The 16,220-nt window shown below is 46.3% G+C and overlaps 1 protein-coding gene across 1 annotated transcript in view; it reads left to right on the top strand.

Annotated features, from left to right (window-relative positions):
• LOC131263018 (dendritic arbor reduction protein 1) overlaps positions 1–15,513 on the top strand; it is a 121,458-nt gene extending 105,945 nt beyond the window's left edge. Inside the window, exon 6 of the mRNA XM_058265143.1 lies at positions 15,326–15,513. Coding sequence (XP_058121126.1) covers positions 15,326–15,513 — 188 coding nt within the window. The remainder of the gene's footprint in view (positions 1–15,325) is intronic.
• Positions 15,514–16,220: the final 707 nt, after the last annotated feature.

Here is a 16,220-nt window from a genome sequence, read left to right as displayed (position 1 = left end):
ATGGTCGTGCTTTTCCTTCTTTGGTCGTCAGATCGAGGAAGTCGATTGGCGGCCGACAGGAGCGTGTGCGGAAAGGTTTTTTGACACCCGAACAAGCCGCCCATGACAAATGCACTCACGACTTCTGGTGGCGCCTTGAAGTTGGCGTGGTGCAAATTGTCCAAAACTCGTCATTGGATTCTTTCAGCGAGTAATTAATTTAACAGTTCTACCATGTGCCATACGAGCGGTTTTTCTGCGTTTTCACCTTGAAAGCTCACGTGAATTGTGACTAGTTCTGGAGCTCCACGTACCAAGAACGGAACGGAGGTGAAGTTAGCCTCAAATATCTTGATGATTGCTAACATTTGAACAGTTACGCTTACGAACGAAACCGATTCCGGTGCTTAACTTCATCAACATCTGGGATATTTTTAATCTTTTCTCGAAGCATAAAGGTCAACTCTCGGTACCGGTATTACTTATCCTCAATTGCCGCTCTGGGAGGGCATAGGCATCGGCCGTCGCTACCATTCGTCAAAGCCCGTAATGGAGCCCAACAACAATGTCCTGACCCGCGATGAAATTGCTAAATTCAATCTACCGCCAAACAACCGCCATGACGAAAGAACCGGTATTGGGGGATAGATTGAATTTTTAAAGGCACACTTATTTAGTCGCTGCCGCCAATTTCCAGTAAGCTACACGCGCGGCCGCCCAGACGACGTGTTCGTGCGCGCGGGCTCTTATTGCTGGCTCGGGAGTAAGGAACCGAACTCGGGCGTCTTGCCCGGTCGAAGTGGTATACGAAACGAATCGGCGCTACCGACCTAACCTTGGTTCTAATTGGAGGTTAACCCTCCACGGATCACACACTCCGGCGGGGCCAGAACGGTTCAGAACCGGACCGGCGCAACCCTGCGGTGCTCCTATGATTTATTTTATTTGCTATCTCTCTGAAATTGTTCATAAATACGGAATTAGCCGGACTCCTCCTTCTCCTCCTCTGGGCTTTGCGTGTGTGTGTGTATGTTTTTCTTTCCGTTTGTCACACTCCACCCGGTGGGCGACAAGCCGAAGGTCAGGGTTCGTTGTGAAACGGTGGACCGTGGTTTTATGCTTCTCCATCCTCCATCGAGCGCATGTTGTTCGTGCAACGTTGTCCTGTGGCGTCCGGGAGTAACGCCAACCGGACCATATATTTCAACCCCCCCGTTCCCCTTCGCGAGCGAGTATTTTGACACCGATTATTTTGAGGCTGTTCCGTTAGTTTTCCACCCAAGGTTCTCCGGTGGTGGACGGACGGTCGGATCTCTGCTTGCGCCATCGCCATCATCGTCATCATTCGAGACGTATCAGCCGCAGCGTGAATTATTGGTTCTTTGCTTTGCCATTACAATTAATAATTATGAATTATCTCTTCCCGTCGCACGTCGGCCATCCAGTTCCTTGGGCTAGCGCCACCGGTACGCCATTAACGGGGGCGGAACACCACACCGCTGTCGGGGTGGCGCTGTCTGCGGCATCAAATGACACACCACGGTGCGGTGAATGTCACCGTCGCCGGCGAAAGGAGTCGACGCTGGTCATCGGCGGACAGTAGTCCTCCGGGCGTCCGGCGGTAACTCCGCTCGAAACATTTGCAACGCCCTCTGCGTTGTTTCCCGACCAACTGGAACACACTCCCGGTCGGTTCCGAAAGCTTAATGACAATGCAAAAATGCCTCTCCACGAGCATGGGTGTCGAATCCGCTTTGTTGGGTTTGCAAGACACGAGTCAGAATGCACAATTTCAACACATAACTACGAAGTTCGGGGCAAAAGTTTTAAATAAAAACAGTAGAAGCCTCAATATTTTTTGTACAAAAAAGGATTACAAAATCGACAAATAACTTTGAGAATGTATTAAAATACTCTAACAGATATTCTTTCAACACAGAATTAAAGAAATGTGTATGACGGGAGAAATCTTTCAGTGAAATGGAAAAAAATCTTTCAGGTTGTTAGGAATCGACAAAGCACTATCAGCAACAGGCAACCCGTTTGCTCCAAACCTGTTAAATGATTTTTAATAATTTAACTTTGTTTGCTATTACAATTGTTTGGTTTTTGCAATGTGCGATTAAGTTTAAAATGTCGAGTATTTACACAAGAAACTATCTAATTTTATTTGGGCTGCAAAATTTGTTTTGTTAACAAGATGAAGATTGAGATATAGCAACTTTCAACGACAGGTAACTTTAAACCATCTTAAGTGTACTCGACTAAAAGCATAATAAAAATGTTTCTCCACTCAATCGAACACGAAACTTATTAAAAACTGCATAGCAACGCAATAATTGACCAACTCGAGAAGTTAATTCTTGCAGAGTTACGCTGTTGAGCTATATTACGTTGCCATGGAAATGGCATTTACAAGCAGACAAGAGGTTCAAAAACCGAACCAAACAAAACTGTTGAAAGTTGCAATTGTTTAAACCGCCTTCAGGAAATATTAACAGCAAGTTCCGTTTGAAAACAATGGGCTTGCAAAGCTTGAGTTCGACACCCCTGTTCTAAGGATCGACAGTAAGAATCTGTACGATGCAAAACCGCAGAAAGGAGAAATAATTGATCAATTGCTAGTACATGCTCTACAGACTCATTCACAATACTTTGAATATTCCACTCTCGCTCACCCCTCGAGGTAACACCTTGAACTATAGAAAATAGTCTGATTTCCACGAAATAACCCCTATGGCAAATGCTGTGTATGAGTGTGGTTGGTGTGTTTTTTTGTATCCTAATAACAACTACCAATGTTCATCAAACTACAACAATTGCCCACGGACCTGCAAGCTACTCCACTTCCTGGTGGTAAATCCGCGCTTCGCCCAACCAATTCCCGGGCGACCCACACCATTGGCACGGGCAATATAGGCACCGATAAGCACCGTCTTTAGGCCGCAGTACGACCGCTCTGTTTGTTATGACAAATGCCGTCAATCAGACCCCTTGCGGTACCCTCCCCCCGGGGCCCCTAAGCTAACAACCGTTTTGGGGCCACCCGAGAAACATTGATTTCTAGCCCGGGCGTGCGCTGGGCGTTCGAAATGCGAGTTTGAGTAATTGTCACAATTGGCTGAATTATGACAAGCCGCTTGGAATAATTGTCCAGCGAGATGTCGTTCGGAGGCCGTTCGGCAAGCATCCTGCCGACTGCTGCTTCCTAGCGGTACCGTTCCGTTCCGTTCGGGCGTTGGGACGTTTGTTAAACCCTTTTTTTTCTAATAAACTGTTCAGTTTCCATCGCCACCGCCTTCCCTCCGCCCGAGGGTGGCATAAGAGTTTAGTGCCGTTACCACGGTTACCGTGTCGTTCGCTAATGCTCTAATTGTTCGATCAGTTCGATCGGGCGGGTGAAGCACTGGAAAGCCCCCTCCCCGACGATCGCTGTAATTAGTCATGCACACCACAAAGCGGGGAGAGGAAACGGTGAGCCAAGGAAGAGGGTGAGGTGTAGGTAAATGTGAAAATTACCTACGGGGGAGGACGCGAAGAGTTGGGCGACATCGGCGCGATACTGCTATTGAACCATTAAACTAATGATCGGTCGCGGCACGGGAAAAGACGTCAATGTGTGCTTGTGGGTGCGTACTCATTTGTGTAAAATGTAAAAGAACTTTCGCCCCGGCCGCGTGGAAGGTAAGATCAACAGTTTTATTCCAGATGTTTGAAAAAAAAAGGCCGACCCCAACGTCAACCCAATAAATACCGATTATCTTCCCTGACAAAAAAGGTATTTAAGCTCCATCTACATGCAGTGAACGCCACATCAATTCAATTCCCCGCTCGTCGTATTGCATTGCATAATGGGGTTCAATATGCCAACTTACCTCCCGACCGTGCTTTGATTCGCTTTCCAGTCAAATTCGATCATTAATTAGAGTAGAGCCGTAACCTTCGCATTCAGGCTCGAAACATCAAACCGTTACACCGCTCCGGCGCACTTTTCTTGGCATGCTTGAAGAGAGGAGAAGAAGGGGGGAAAATCCACACAACTATTGTATGCGGAAGACTGGGTTATGGACAGCAGAAAAAAAGGCATAGGCACACACACACCACTAGAGTAAAGAATAAAGAAAATCCCTTAACCAGCACCGCGCCTGCACCGAACGCAACGCTCTAACGCAACGTGTGTCCCTTTTTTCGGCCCGGTTGGATGTGCCTTTTTGCAGCCAAAAAGGGTTCTCACCGAATACGTCGCAACCCCCCCGGGGGCCTCCCCGAACCGCGCGCCCATTGCAATAAATTGATTTATTTTAATTTAAATTTCATGATCAATTATTGCGACGTGCAGCACCCGGCCGATTCGATGGCGTACCGTTTGATTGAAAGCGCCACACTGCGAGCCACCGTGAGCCGCTGGAGCTCCCTTCGGGAGGCTGGAACCGGACGCTTCCTATTACTCAACCACCTATATGCCATCGATCCGCATACTCCGCGCTATGGCCGGATCGATGGGCTCGAATGGATGGACGAATGGATGGACGGAGCCTCGCGCTTCATCATGTGTTCAAGCCGCAAGCCCGCGTTCGGGGGTAGGCGCAATAAATAATCGATGAGTGACAGCGCCATGAGCGGCAGCGACGGGCGGTCAAGGGACGGTAATGGGGTCGGCCGCATTGCCACCGGTTGCAACGGCACAAACGCAACCGAGGCCAGCCGAAGCCGAAGCAGGAATTTGCTACAATTTCATCACGCAAATCCTGTCCAAGGCCGCCCGCTCCATTCTTCCATCGATCTTCCATCATCGGCTCGTGGTGGTGCAGAAGCTACTGGACGCCTGGGCGCCCCCGGTGCGACGGCTTCAGCCTCGGACGGGTGAGATCACTCCGTACGATGAGATGAGGCAGTGAGACACGCTTGGCACTTCGGCTCTACGGTGTTGGGACGCCATGGAGGACCTCCGTGTGGGACATTAGCATTCGAATGCGTCCACACGGTGGTGTGACTATTAAGATTACAATCGTAACGATTGTTGAATTTTCTAAACACCTTTATATGTTACCGATGATTTATCCGGTAGTTGCTGCCTAGCATTTACAACTTTTAGCGAGCTATAAAATTAGAATTCTTCTACGCATTTAAAAAGCCATTCTTGTGATAAGCAAGCTAAACCGTCCCATAAAAATGGAGAGGACCCCAACGAGGGAACCACACAGCATAGTCGGAAGGGTGGGGGGAGAGAAAAAACCACCCAACTAGGAAACACTTGCAAAAGCAACGATTGAGCTCATTAGCATACCATTATACACCAGCCTTGCGATACACTTTTCCGCCTCTTCCCAGCCAGAAGCACACGAGCACAAAATATGCCAATTTGTTTGCTCCAGATCGACCGCCCCACCAGTCCCGCTCCCCACCGGCCCTTTCCGAACCGCGTGCCATCGAGGAAGGCCTTTCCAATCGAACCGTTTTTCTTCAAACCGATCGATTAATGAGTCTGTCACCGAAACGAAAGGAACACAAGACGCAGGGTGGCCTAGGAGTAACGAGCAGCCGATTTATTGCACATTCTAAAGACTATTTAAACATACTTCAAATGCAATTACTGTAATGGAATGACGTTATGTCAAATTTTCAGATTAAATTTTGAAAAAAACAAAATTAATGAACACAATGTAGAAAAAAAAATTCTAGTTTGATACAAAATGAGTTTAAGCTGAATTAATTAAACGATTGGATTAAACTAAAATTGTGACTTATGAATTTTTTTGGTGGGATAAATTCACATGAAGTTTTCACCGAAAATTCATTCAGGATTGAGAATTTTAATCTGATAACATTGATGAACTTTGATGTATCGTTGACGAATATTTAATTAATGTTTATGATTATTTGATGTGTGTGGGTCAACCCTTCCCATTTCAGTAATTTTTTAGGCTTTATTTATCTGTTCTTTAAAATATCATGATTCTTAGCGTAAAAATCATCACCGAACCAAAGAATCATTCATGTTCATGAATCTGAATTTCTCTTACTCAACTCTATGTCAAATTTTGGAACAAATTCTATCAACAATCAGATCATATTGGCCACTTCCAAAGTATTTTATCCAGCGAATTAGTTGTTAAATTTCATATCCTTGTTCATGTTCAAAAAATTGTGCACACTTATTATAAAAATAATGTCCTCCAAAATATGTACGTTCAAGGTACACCATAATTTAAATAAGCACTTTTAAGAAACTTTAAATAAAATAAAAATAAAATACCCCTTAAACAGAAAAATTTTAAAAGACATAGAAAATGTTAAAAAATTTCTAACATCATCTAACCAGTATTCAGAAATAAGAAATGTGTTGTAAATAAACCATTAAAGTGAATTTAATTTAAAAAAAAATACTTCTTCATAACCAAAAACATGAAGTTGTGAAAATACGTCATAATACTTTATAAGCCGTTTCAAAAAAGAACTTTTACCATATTAAGTTCCTTCAGGACCGACATGGTTCATCATGATCCTAGTTGGTTATGGAAATGCTACCACCAACTTTGCTACCGCGCTTACTTTCCATTTCCAAATGTACGAATCGAACGAATTGGAACCCGCTTTTCCCCCGGGGACGGTGCGAGTAGCGTCCCCAGCATTCCGATATCGAAACGCCCCTAATGAGACGCCACTCAGTCTGTCACTGACAACGCAGTGCCGCGTTGCATTTGGTCCGGACGCCAACAACCGGTACTCAGTGATTTATTGGGATATAAATTGCCCTTCCCTCTTCCCCAGTTTGGCCGATTCAATTAACGACCCCCGATGCTGCTCTAATTAAGCGACCACCAAAAGCATGCAAAAAAAAAGTACCACAGGGATCCGTCATCCGTGGGTACGTTCCGAGGCCCGCCCGCTGTCACCGGCATCGTCGGGCGTCGTGCTTCGAAACGAGAAGAAAAGTGATCCGATTTTGGCAACGATCCACTTTCGCATATGGCAGTTTTCTCCACCCCACTTAATCTCGGGCACATAGGTGGGGAAGCGATGCATGGAAGGGTAGGAAGGTGCACTTTCCGGCTTCTCCGTATCGCGACTCTGCCAAGGATGGCCATCGCGCGATGAAGTAACCACCCCTTCGGTAAGCTCGTTATGTCAATGAAAGCTTCACTTTGACAGCTCTCGGGCGACTTGCAAGGCGTCTATGGTCCAACAAAAAACAAAAAAGGAAAAGGTATAGAGGGGACCGGGGGCAAAATAGGGGGCTAGCATACAGGGTAAAACGATCGGATAAACTGGAGGGAAAGAGAGTGCTCCCGCCGGGCAGGGAGAGAACAAAACTCCAACAAACGAGCAACGTAAGGCTGCGGTGAAAAAAGTTAATTGAAAAATTTCTTAGAATTCAAATTCATTTATATTCGCGAATAAATTTCCATTTCAATTAGCACCCTCCTCCCCCTTACACCCGTTCCCAAACGCTTTCCCGGAGCGAAGAGGAAGGAGCTTGTCATCGGCCGCGTGTGCAACCACCATTAGGTTCTTTAGGCCGCGCTGGTTGAACACAAAACCCGCCTCAAAGCCCTCCGGGGTCGGCAATGTGTGTGTGTGTTTTTTTTTTGCAACCGTGCAGCTACCGTGTTTCGCGTTTTTCCACCGTTTCCTCTCCGTTGGCCATTTGTTTACCGTTTGCCAGCCTCCGTCCGTGTCAAGCCATGTTTATACTTTCCACAATGATGTTTGATCCCGGCTTCCCGAGAGTTGGCGCACGGGTTGGGCAGAGGGCGCGAGGGATAGTTTTCGTGCCAGTGAGTGAAAACAAGACATGGTACGCCGTGTGGCCACGATCGGCGAGTATGGTGGCCCGCGGGATGGGGATGATATTTATTTGGTTTTAAATCAATTTAGCATACGTAAATGAAGACAAATCAATAATATCGAACCGGCTTTGGGCAAACAAAACGGAGCTGCCTCGTGGACGAGCTTTGTGTTCGTGGACAAATTGACGTAAGACGTGACGGTGAGACAAAACGGCCACCGAGCAGGACCTCTCAACCTGGAAGGACCATTCCAATTAATCGGCCCAAACGGTTGGCCCACCGGGAACGGGTGGAATAACTACTGTGCAGGACAATAACGGGTGAAAAAAAGCAAACAACACAAACTGATGACGACGGTCAATTAGCATTCTTTCCTCAAGGAGGAGCACTACCGACCGACCCGGTCACGGCGCGATTCAACACACTCACACACACACACAACTCCTCGTGGAACCTGAGCGGCACGGCATGCTTCGCATAGACAGGTATGCTGTTTCAAATGCTGCTGCCGACTCCGCACGATGGCCATAAATCTCTTTGCCATCGTGGTGTCCTCGCTGCGCCACGGTCAGATATCGATCGAGAGCCGGCCACTTTCGATTGACCGGTGGCACCGCGAGGGTCCCCGCGGGAAGCGTCCGCCAAAGCCAATTGTGGAAATACTTGTGTGAAAATGGTTCGAATGCCTTCGCGTGGCCAATAAACGGAACGCGTCGAATTGTTCGGATTATTTGCATTCATATATCAGACCAGCCCATAAGACTTGTTAAGTAATACCATAAAGGGAGAGAGAAGAAGCTTAACTCGAATTGATTATCATTTTATGAATTCGTGAGTTTTTTATGAAACGTATTTTTGTTTTGTATGTATTCATGAAATGTTTGAATTCGATAATTTTTACTTTCATCTGGTTCATAAATAAAAACTATCAGTTATTTGATCGAAAAAAATACAAACTCTCATAATGTTTTTAATGTTGCAATAATAACATCTGGATCATTTCCAGTCGTTGATTACACTTTCTATTTTATGTTTTACCATTAACATCACAATGCTTTTAATGTAATCAACACGATCAGTTTTCCATATTCTACTAGCTTTCACTGGAATCGATTTATAAGGATCACAACAGTTATTCTCTAAGCTTTTAAACCAATGTTTAATTAATATCGATTTTTATTTACATAGAATTTGTATTGTTTGTAATTAGTTGAAACCTTTTCAAAATGCAACCTCTCACTTTGCATTTTGCCTTGCCAAACGGGGGGAAACCAAAATCGACACTCGGCTTACATTTTCCTTCGATCACGCCTGAATTAATTACCATAAAAACAATGAAAAGCAATTAATTCACGCGCCAAAACTCGTCACTCATTCTTTCGCACCTTCCATTCCGGTGTGTTTGGACAGTGTCTGCAGACGGCGTGGAAGCTGTTTCGTCCGTCGGTTGGCACTGTTTGCCACTATGGCGGCGTGCCACGGGTCTGGTGGTTTGTTGGTTGAAAACCGAAATCCAAGACCAAAGTGTCTTTCAGTCAGTTCCCGCGCGCACGGTATCGATTCGATGCATGATTTGCGTAGGATCTAAGTGGAATTTTCTAATGCTAATATTCTCGATTGATGCTCGTGTTTTATTACACACTTGGTGTTTTTTTTTTCTTTGCACCCTTTTTGCCCATTCCACCCTCGTGCTGCCAGCGTTTCCCGGGTTCGTGACTTTCGTGCTATCACGCCCTCTTGGCCGCAGTTCGCGCGCCCATGACCACATACGAGCACCCATGGCGGTACGGTGCGTACGCGTGTGTTTGCGTTACGAGACGACGACGCGTTCGCCTCCGCCGACAAACGGGCGTCCAAAGGCGTGTTGATTACACATTGCCCAAAGATGATTGATGAAGCCTGGCAGGGATTTGTCTTTCCCTGCCGACAGCAGGCACCGGCGGATGCAGGATCCGCAAATGTACACCCCCTCCACATGCCTGGCGTCTCCACCGCGGGCTAAGTTATGACCATTGCGCCGATCGGTGCCGCCGCGCGGTGTAATTGTCTTTTCGACGCATTAGAGCTTCAGCCACACTCGCTCGATTTTCCCTTTTTCCCATCGTGCAGGTTCTGCCTACTTTTGCGTTTGCAAAGGGTACGAGATTTTTGTTTTAAGATCTTTCCGGTGAAGATCTCTCCTTCGCTTATGTCTTACTCGAGACGCGAGTCGAATTTGGCACCCGGCAGAATTTAGCTGCGACGCGCAGACTGAGTGATGACAGGGAGGTGCGCTTAGGTGCGCTGATCGATGTCGGAGTTTGACGAGCCGCATTTAGCCGCGATTAAGTACCTCGCGAAACCCCCCCGACAACGTGTTTGCGGGAATGAAAGTCGTCTCCCACGCACGCATTCGCTGGAAGAAGCTATTTTTCATGCCAACATTCAACAATTAATTTATGTTCAGCAATAAATACACTCTCGTTGAGCGTATCTTCATTTATCTTTCTAGAAACAATGTTAAATCAGGTAATTCTTAGCAGGGATAGACAAAATTTTAATTTGTCAACTGATTTGTTATAGAAATATAAACTCTCGTTTCAATTTTCGACATTTGACAGTAACATTGCCTTTTTGTTGAATTGCCACACATTAGAATATTTTTAAATCAAAATCCTTATATCAATACCAGTCATACATAACGGTTAAAAAACAAATATAAGTCCAGCATAATACTATCAAACAAGAGGGTGTATCTCCATGTATATTAATCGATATTAGTATCGATGTATATTTACAACTTGACACAAACTTTAGTTTTTCTAATATAGTTTGTAAGGCAGATTCTGATTTGTTGATCATTTCTAAAAAAAATTGTATTGCACTACATTATCATTGAAAAAGATTATATAAGATAAGGTTACCAAACGAAGACACATAAAGAATAAAATAAATGCAAAATAAATGTCAAATAAAAATATAAACTGAGCTAGCAAACATTCAAAATAAAAATTAAACATTTGAAAAGTAAGTAGAGCATGAAAACCATGAAATAATCTAAAAATATACAACAGGATTTCAAGCTCAAAATGAAAAATTAAAACAAGAAAGAGAAAATTCAATAATAATTTTTCAATCCGAATGCTAATCCGAATTGCACAAGTTGTTGTGCACTGGATGGCTCTCTCCCTGCCGGTGAAGAAACATGATCTGCCGTATTACCTCACCATCGTATAACAATAAAAGCACCGAGAGGAACTTTCTATTATTGGCTGACTCGTAACTCACTCAGAGGCTCTTACATCACCTGCCGCTGTTACCATACAGAACGCTTACAGCTTCCTCAGGCGATCGTCTATCGGGCACACATCTTAATCCCTTGCCGTGCGCCGCCCGTTCAATACGATCGCCTTTCGTATCGTCCTGGCTCGATCGCGATCCACATTACAACGTCAAGGGAAGCATGTGGCGATTGTTTTGACGAACTGGAGCGAAGGAGAATAGGCCTCTGGCCAAAGGGAAGCAGAGACCAACACAACCACCACCGGCGGCCCAGCAAACAATCAAGATCACACACTGATCCCTCGAATGCTGATGTCAACCGAAGCCTCGGGGCTGTCACGGAGCGGAGAGATACCTTACGCCAAAACCGCTTCTGAGCAAACATTCCAGCGTGCTGCACCGAGCCCGCTACACATTTATATACAAGTACCACTGAATCGATGTGTATCCTATAAAAATCTCACCGCCATAAATCAAACTTCCTCTGGCCGTCGACGCGTCCGGCGTCCACCGGTATACCGGTTGCGAACTGGAGGACAGTCCTTTTCCTCGCTCCTTTGCTCTTTCCATCTCTTCCTGTCACTTGCCAATTCCTTCGCCCGTCCGTTCTGGCGAAACGGGGGCCCGTTGAAGCCTTCTAACGCCGACCGCTTCACTTTCCGTGCGAACTCCCGCAGTGGAGCTCCCCGCGAGGAGTTGTAGCAGCACCCGTTCCGGAGCTCGATGGCCCTCAATTGCGCAGCAGTGGTAGCTGAAGAGAAAAACATGAATCAAGCCATCATCTCCAGCTCATAAAGCTTCGGACCGGCGGTGGCTCGTAGTTTGCAGTCAATAATTTCTTGACAAACCTCTTTTTCCTTCCCCCCCTTCGCGCCTCCTCCCAGAGTCTCAAGCGTCTCAAGAAGGCTGTACGTGCTGCACATTCCGGGCACGTGGAAGCTGGCTAACCTTCTCCAGCCCTCCGGGATCTCGGACAAGGGTACCCCACGGGTTTGTTTTTGTTCAAGGGCTTCCATCGAGAGCGCCAGCAGTCCTGAGAGTCTCACCCCGTTCGCCTGCGCTTATAATTTCCAATCATAGTTTGATGAAATAATTGATTAATCATTATCATTAGTACTCGGGCTGAGCGAGCGAGCGAACGGAAGAGAACGGGTGCCATTTTAATCGCCGAGGTGTTCCGATCAATTACAACCGATCGGTGCGATCCCCGGGTGCCGTGTTTCGGTGTACCACCCCATTTTACCCCAGCGGCGGAAGAAATCTTCGCGTCGTCCGACCTAATTGACACGATCATGCATGATTAATCAGTCGAGCCAGCCTTAAGAGTTCTAGTTCGAATGATTAATTGCTGACCATTCGTTCGCTCGGTCGTAGTTTTGCAAACTCGCTTGGGTTGGAAAAAAAATCGGTTGAACAAACAAAATTAGCTTTCAGAAGCTTTGGGCTTCAACGGTAGCACACTACGCCAGCCGATAATCGATTAATACTCTTCACTTCCTTGTCTCCAAGCGTGACAGCGCCGGTGTGTAGTACACGCATCGGGAGCGCCACTACCAACGGTGCAACACTTGTGCGCTCGCACCAGATTCGTGCTGGGAAAATGACATTTTAATTTTTTGTTCCGCTCCCCGGAGCCAGCCAGCCTTCGCAATAACGCGCGCCTCTGACTCGGATGATAAGATTTCGCACATTCGCTCCGTGTCTTTCAGCGTCGAAGCTTGGGCGCCCTTTTTGCTCGCCCCGAAGGGGAAAACTTATTGCAAATTTTCACCTCATAAAGCGGCATAACGACGACGACGACGGTCGAAAGCAGAAACAAAAACCGATACGAAAGGAGAACAAAACTGGTCGTTCACACTCGCGTGATGAAATCGCGAAATTTGCATTAGAAAATCATTTGTCATTCGCAGTTTCCCGTTCACATACGCGATGCAACTGCTGCAGCACCCTCGCGAATGTCAAAGTTGAGACCCTTTGGCGTTCCGAATTCGTTTCCCTTGAGTGTGTGTGCACTGGTGGGCCGCAAAACTGCCCTCCCTGTTGCCAGTAACATATTTTATTTCCATTTTCACGCCGAAACCATGATGCAACGCCGTGTGTTTCCCCCTCCCCTTCGAGAGCAACCGAACATGCACCACACTTCGTCTTCTGCGCGACTGTCTTGGGATTGCGGCCCGAAATGCACAAGCCATCCTCCCCCCGGTGACCGTATGGAGCAATGGATGATCGCTGTCCGGATAAGCGACACCATCCGATGCTGTCACTGGTTCGCATCCGAGCGCCTCCGAGGTGGTGTTTGCTCATAAATAATCCCGCAGGCAGAATGGCACTGGCAAAAATGTTCGATCGCTGATCGACAGTCGAGTGCACGTAGGGCCCGCTAAATTCCGTCATTTTTCGTGTTTGGAACCGTTTGGCGAACAGAGCTGTCAGAAAGGGTCATGAGAATCCTCATAACCCGCTATGGAGGAACAACACAACGAAACGGCGTGCAAAAGTGTAATCGATAATCGCGATCATAATTATTATTCAATTATTGAACGGAGCATTCCGACGGAAAGATTTTTGTCTTCTTGCCGTTCCTCCTCTTGCCTTCTAACTCGATGGCTTTAAAAAAAAAGAAGAATCAAACACGCACGGCATGCTTGAAATTTGCGGTGCGCAGTTTTTCCGCCACTCCGCATCGCTTTTCCCGCACCTTTTCAACGCCGTTTTTCTCCAATCAGCATTCTCCCGTGCGCTTTGTTTGCATTAGTTGGCGACGTGAGTGAAATAAGTAAGTAAATACTCGCCACATAGCACCGGCGGTGCATAATCGCGCCATCGGATCGTCATCATCATCATCATCATCGACGGCGACGACGTCGTAGACGGGAGGGTTAAAATACCTCGCACATTGTGGAAGAGCAGATCATCTCGGTAGAACTTCGAGCAACGCCAACTACGCCTTTTTTTCTTTTTCTAACGCATAAAATTAATCAAATCCCCACAGGTGGAATGTGTGCAACTAATCTCGCACGTGCACGAACGCATTTGCGCGTCAACAGTTTGCTCAGTTGGTAAATATTGAGTGTACACATTGAACAGGTACATTTGAAACCGAATTCCAATTGAAATTCTATTCTACTCTAGCGAGGTGCTTTTATAAATATGAGATGTCTGGAGTGTTATAGGTTTGTTTCTTATTTCAAATAGTGTTGTTGGGTCTCACGGCAAACCATCAATTTTTCTTATTGTCAGGTTTAACAAAATTAAAGTTATCAGTTGGTTAAAGTAATCATCTTTCAGCAGTTTTACCCAAAAATAAAAACAATAAACCCATCTGTAATTCCGTTTAATGTTCAGTGAATTAAGTGCTAGTTTCAATTGCTCACGTTTAATTCATTTTAAATACTGTCTACTTAACCTTCACAACGACTCACGGCAGTTGCCAAACCAAATTGTTTTACAACCATTTTACGCCCAAAAACGCCTTGACTTTATTTTCTCAGCGATGCAGCGGTGCACTTAAAACGCCGCCACTAAAAGTTAAACTCGGCCATCGTGTGGCCGTTTATTATTTCAATAAATTTTTACCCAAAACTGCAACAAGCAACCTCCACAAAAGCAATGCAATTTATCCTTTGCCACACGGGTCACAAACAGTCGAGTGACGAACCGAGAGAGACAAATAAAACAAATTGCCAATCGTAACAGTTCTTTGTTGCCTACCTTCCCACTTCTCGCACTCGCGCCAACAACCGCATCCACCCGTACGCCATCGCGATTCTTTCCGTGCGTGTGTTTCGCCGGTGACTTAACTGCGGAGATTTAGACAAGCGACGAACCCGATCGGCAACAGCGCGCGGGCTGCACTTTGGCACCATCAGGCAACAGTATCACGTCCAGCCAAAGCATCGGTCCGAATCGATTGTCTCCGGCGAGATTTGAGAAGCGACCGGGGCGACCCGAGTAAAAAGGGAAATGAAATGTGTTCCACAATAATGGCGACACGATAATAAAGCGAGAAATTATAGACATCAGCCGGTCGCGGTTCCGCAACGCAAGCAAATTGACGTGTGGCAATGCTTTAGGATGAGGAAGGAAGGGAGGGGACTTTAAAGTTCTATTGTGTGACACTGGTTTACCGATCAGAGGGTGCCTTAGTCGCGATCAGTGTCGTTCTCGTTTGAAACACCTCAAGCATGCGATGCGATCCCATTGCTTGTATTGATTTGCTCATTTCTTATTTCAATTTCCTTCTTCAAGTTGTTTCATCTTTCTCATCCCTTGTTTCCTTTTTCGTCTCGTTTCAGGTGAAAAGCCGTACACCTGCCAGTGGCCGGAGTGCGAGTGGCGTTTCGCCAGATCCGACGAGCTGACGCGCCACTACCGCAAACACACCGGCGCCAAACCGTTCAAGTGCATCGTCTGTGAACGCAGCTTCGCCCGCAGTGATCACTTAGCGCTTCACATGAAGCGGCACCTACCAAAAAATAAGTAAAACCCCGTTAAGCCTATCGATTAGGAAAAGCCCCGTTTTTTACCATTAGAAAAATAACCCTATCGAAAAGAGGCCTTCAAGCAGAAGCCTGTGGTGACAAACAGAGGAAGAAAAACATATCTTAAAACGTGTCCTAAATCGCGGTACTTTCCTACGTCGAGATAAAAAAAAGACCTGTTGTTATCATCTCAGAACGGACGGCCGTCAATGTTTGCCCACGCATTCCAGTTGAGTCTACGAGTCGGTGCTAATGTTCTCCAGCTACTCGCAATGCTCCATTCCTAGCGTCCACCCGCACACGGATCGATAGTTCCCGGTTTCTCAAATGGCCCCCACCGGTTAACCTTACTGGCGCGATCGGGTGTTAATTGCATGGTTCTGCTCCTTGTTCAGATCGCCGACCGAAACCGACCGACCGCAAACATGCTTCAGTTGTGGTCCGTTAATTTCCAAATTAAATGTACTTTCGGGACAACTCCCACGCCGCGCGAACGGCTTTTCGAACTAATATTTGTGCATGAGTAATGCATCTGTGGCCCACCCTCTAGCGGCATAATGATGCGCACTCGACCAGTCAACTTAGACGGGTTTTGGGCTGCAAGAGGAATTCGCGTCATTATGTTAACCGGTGCCCGATTTCTTCCGCAAACACATCGGAAGGAAGGAAAAATACACATCGGAACGGTTCAGGACAATGCGCTCTTTTA

Source organism: Anopheles coustani, chromosome 2 (assembly GCF_943734705.1).
Source record: "Anopheles coustani chromosome 2, idAnoCousDA_361_x.2, whole genome shotgun sequence".
Taxonomy (NCBI): domain Eukaryota; kingdom Metazoa; phylum Arthropoda; class Insecta; order Diptera; family Culicidae; genus Anopheles; species Anopheles coustani.
This window is presented reverse-complemented; position numbering and strand designations above follow the sequence as displayed.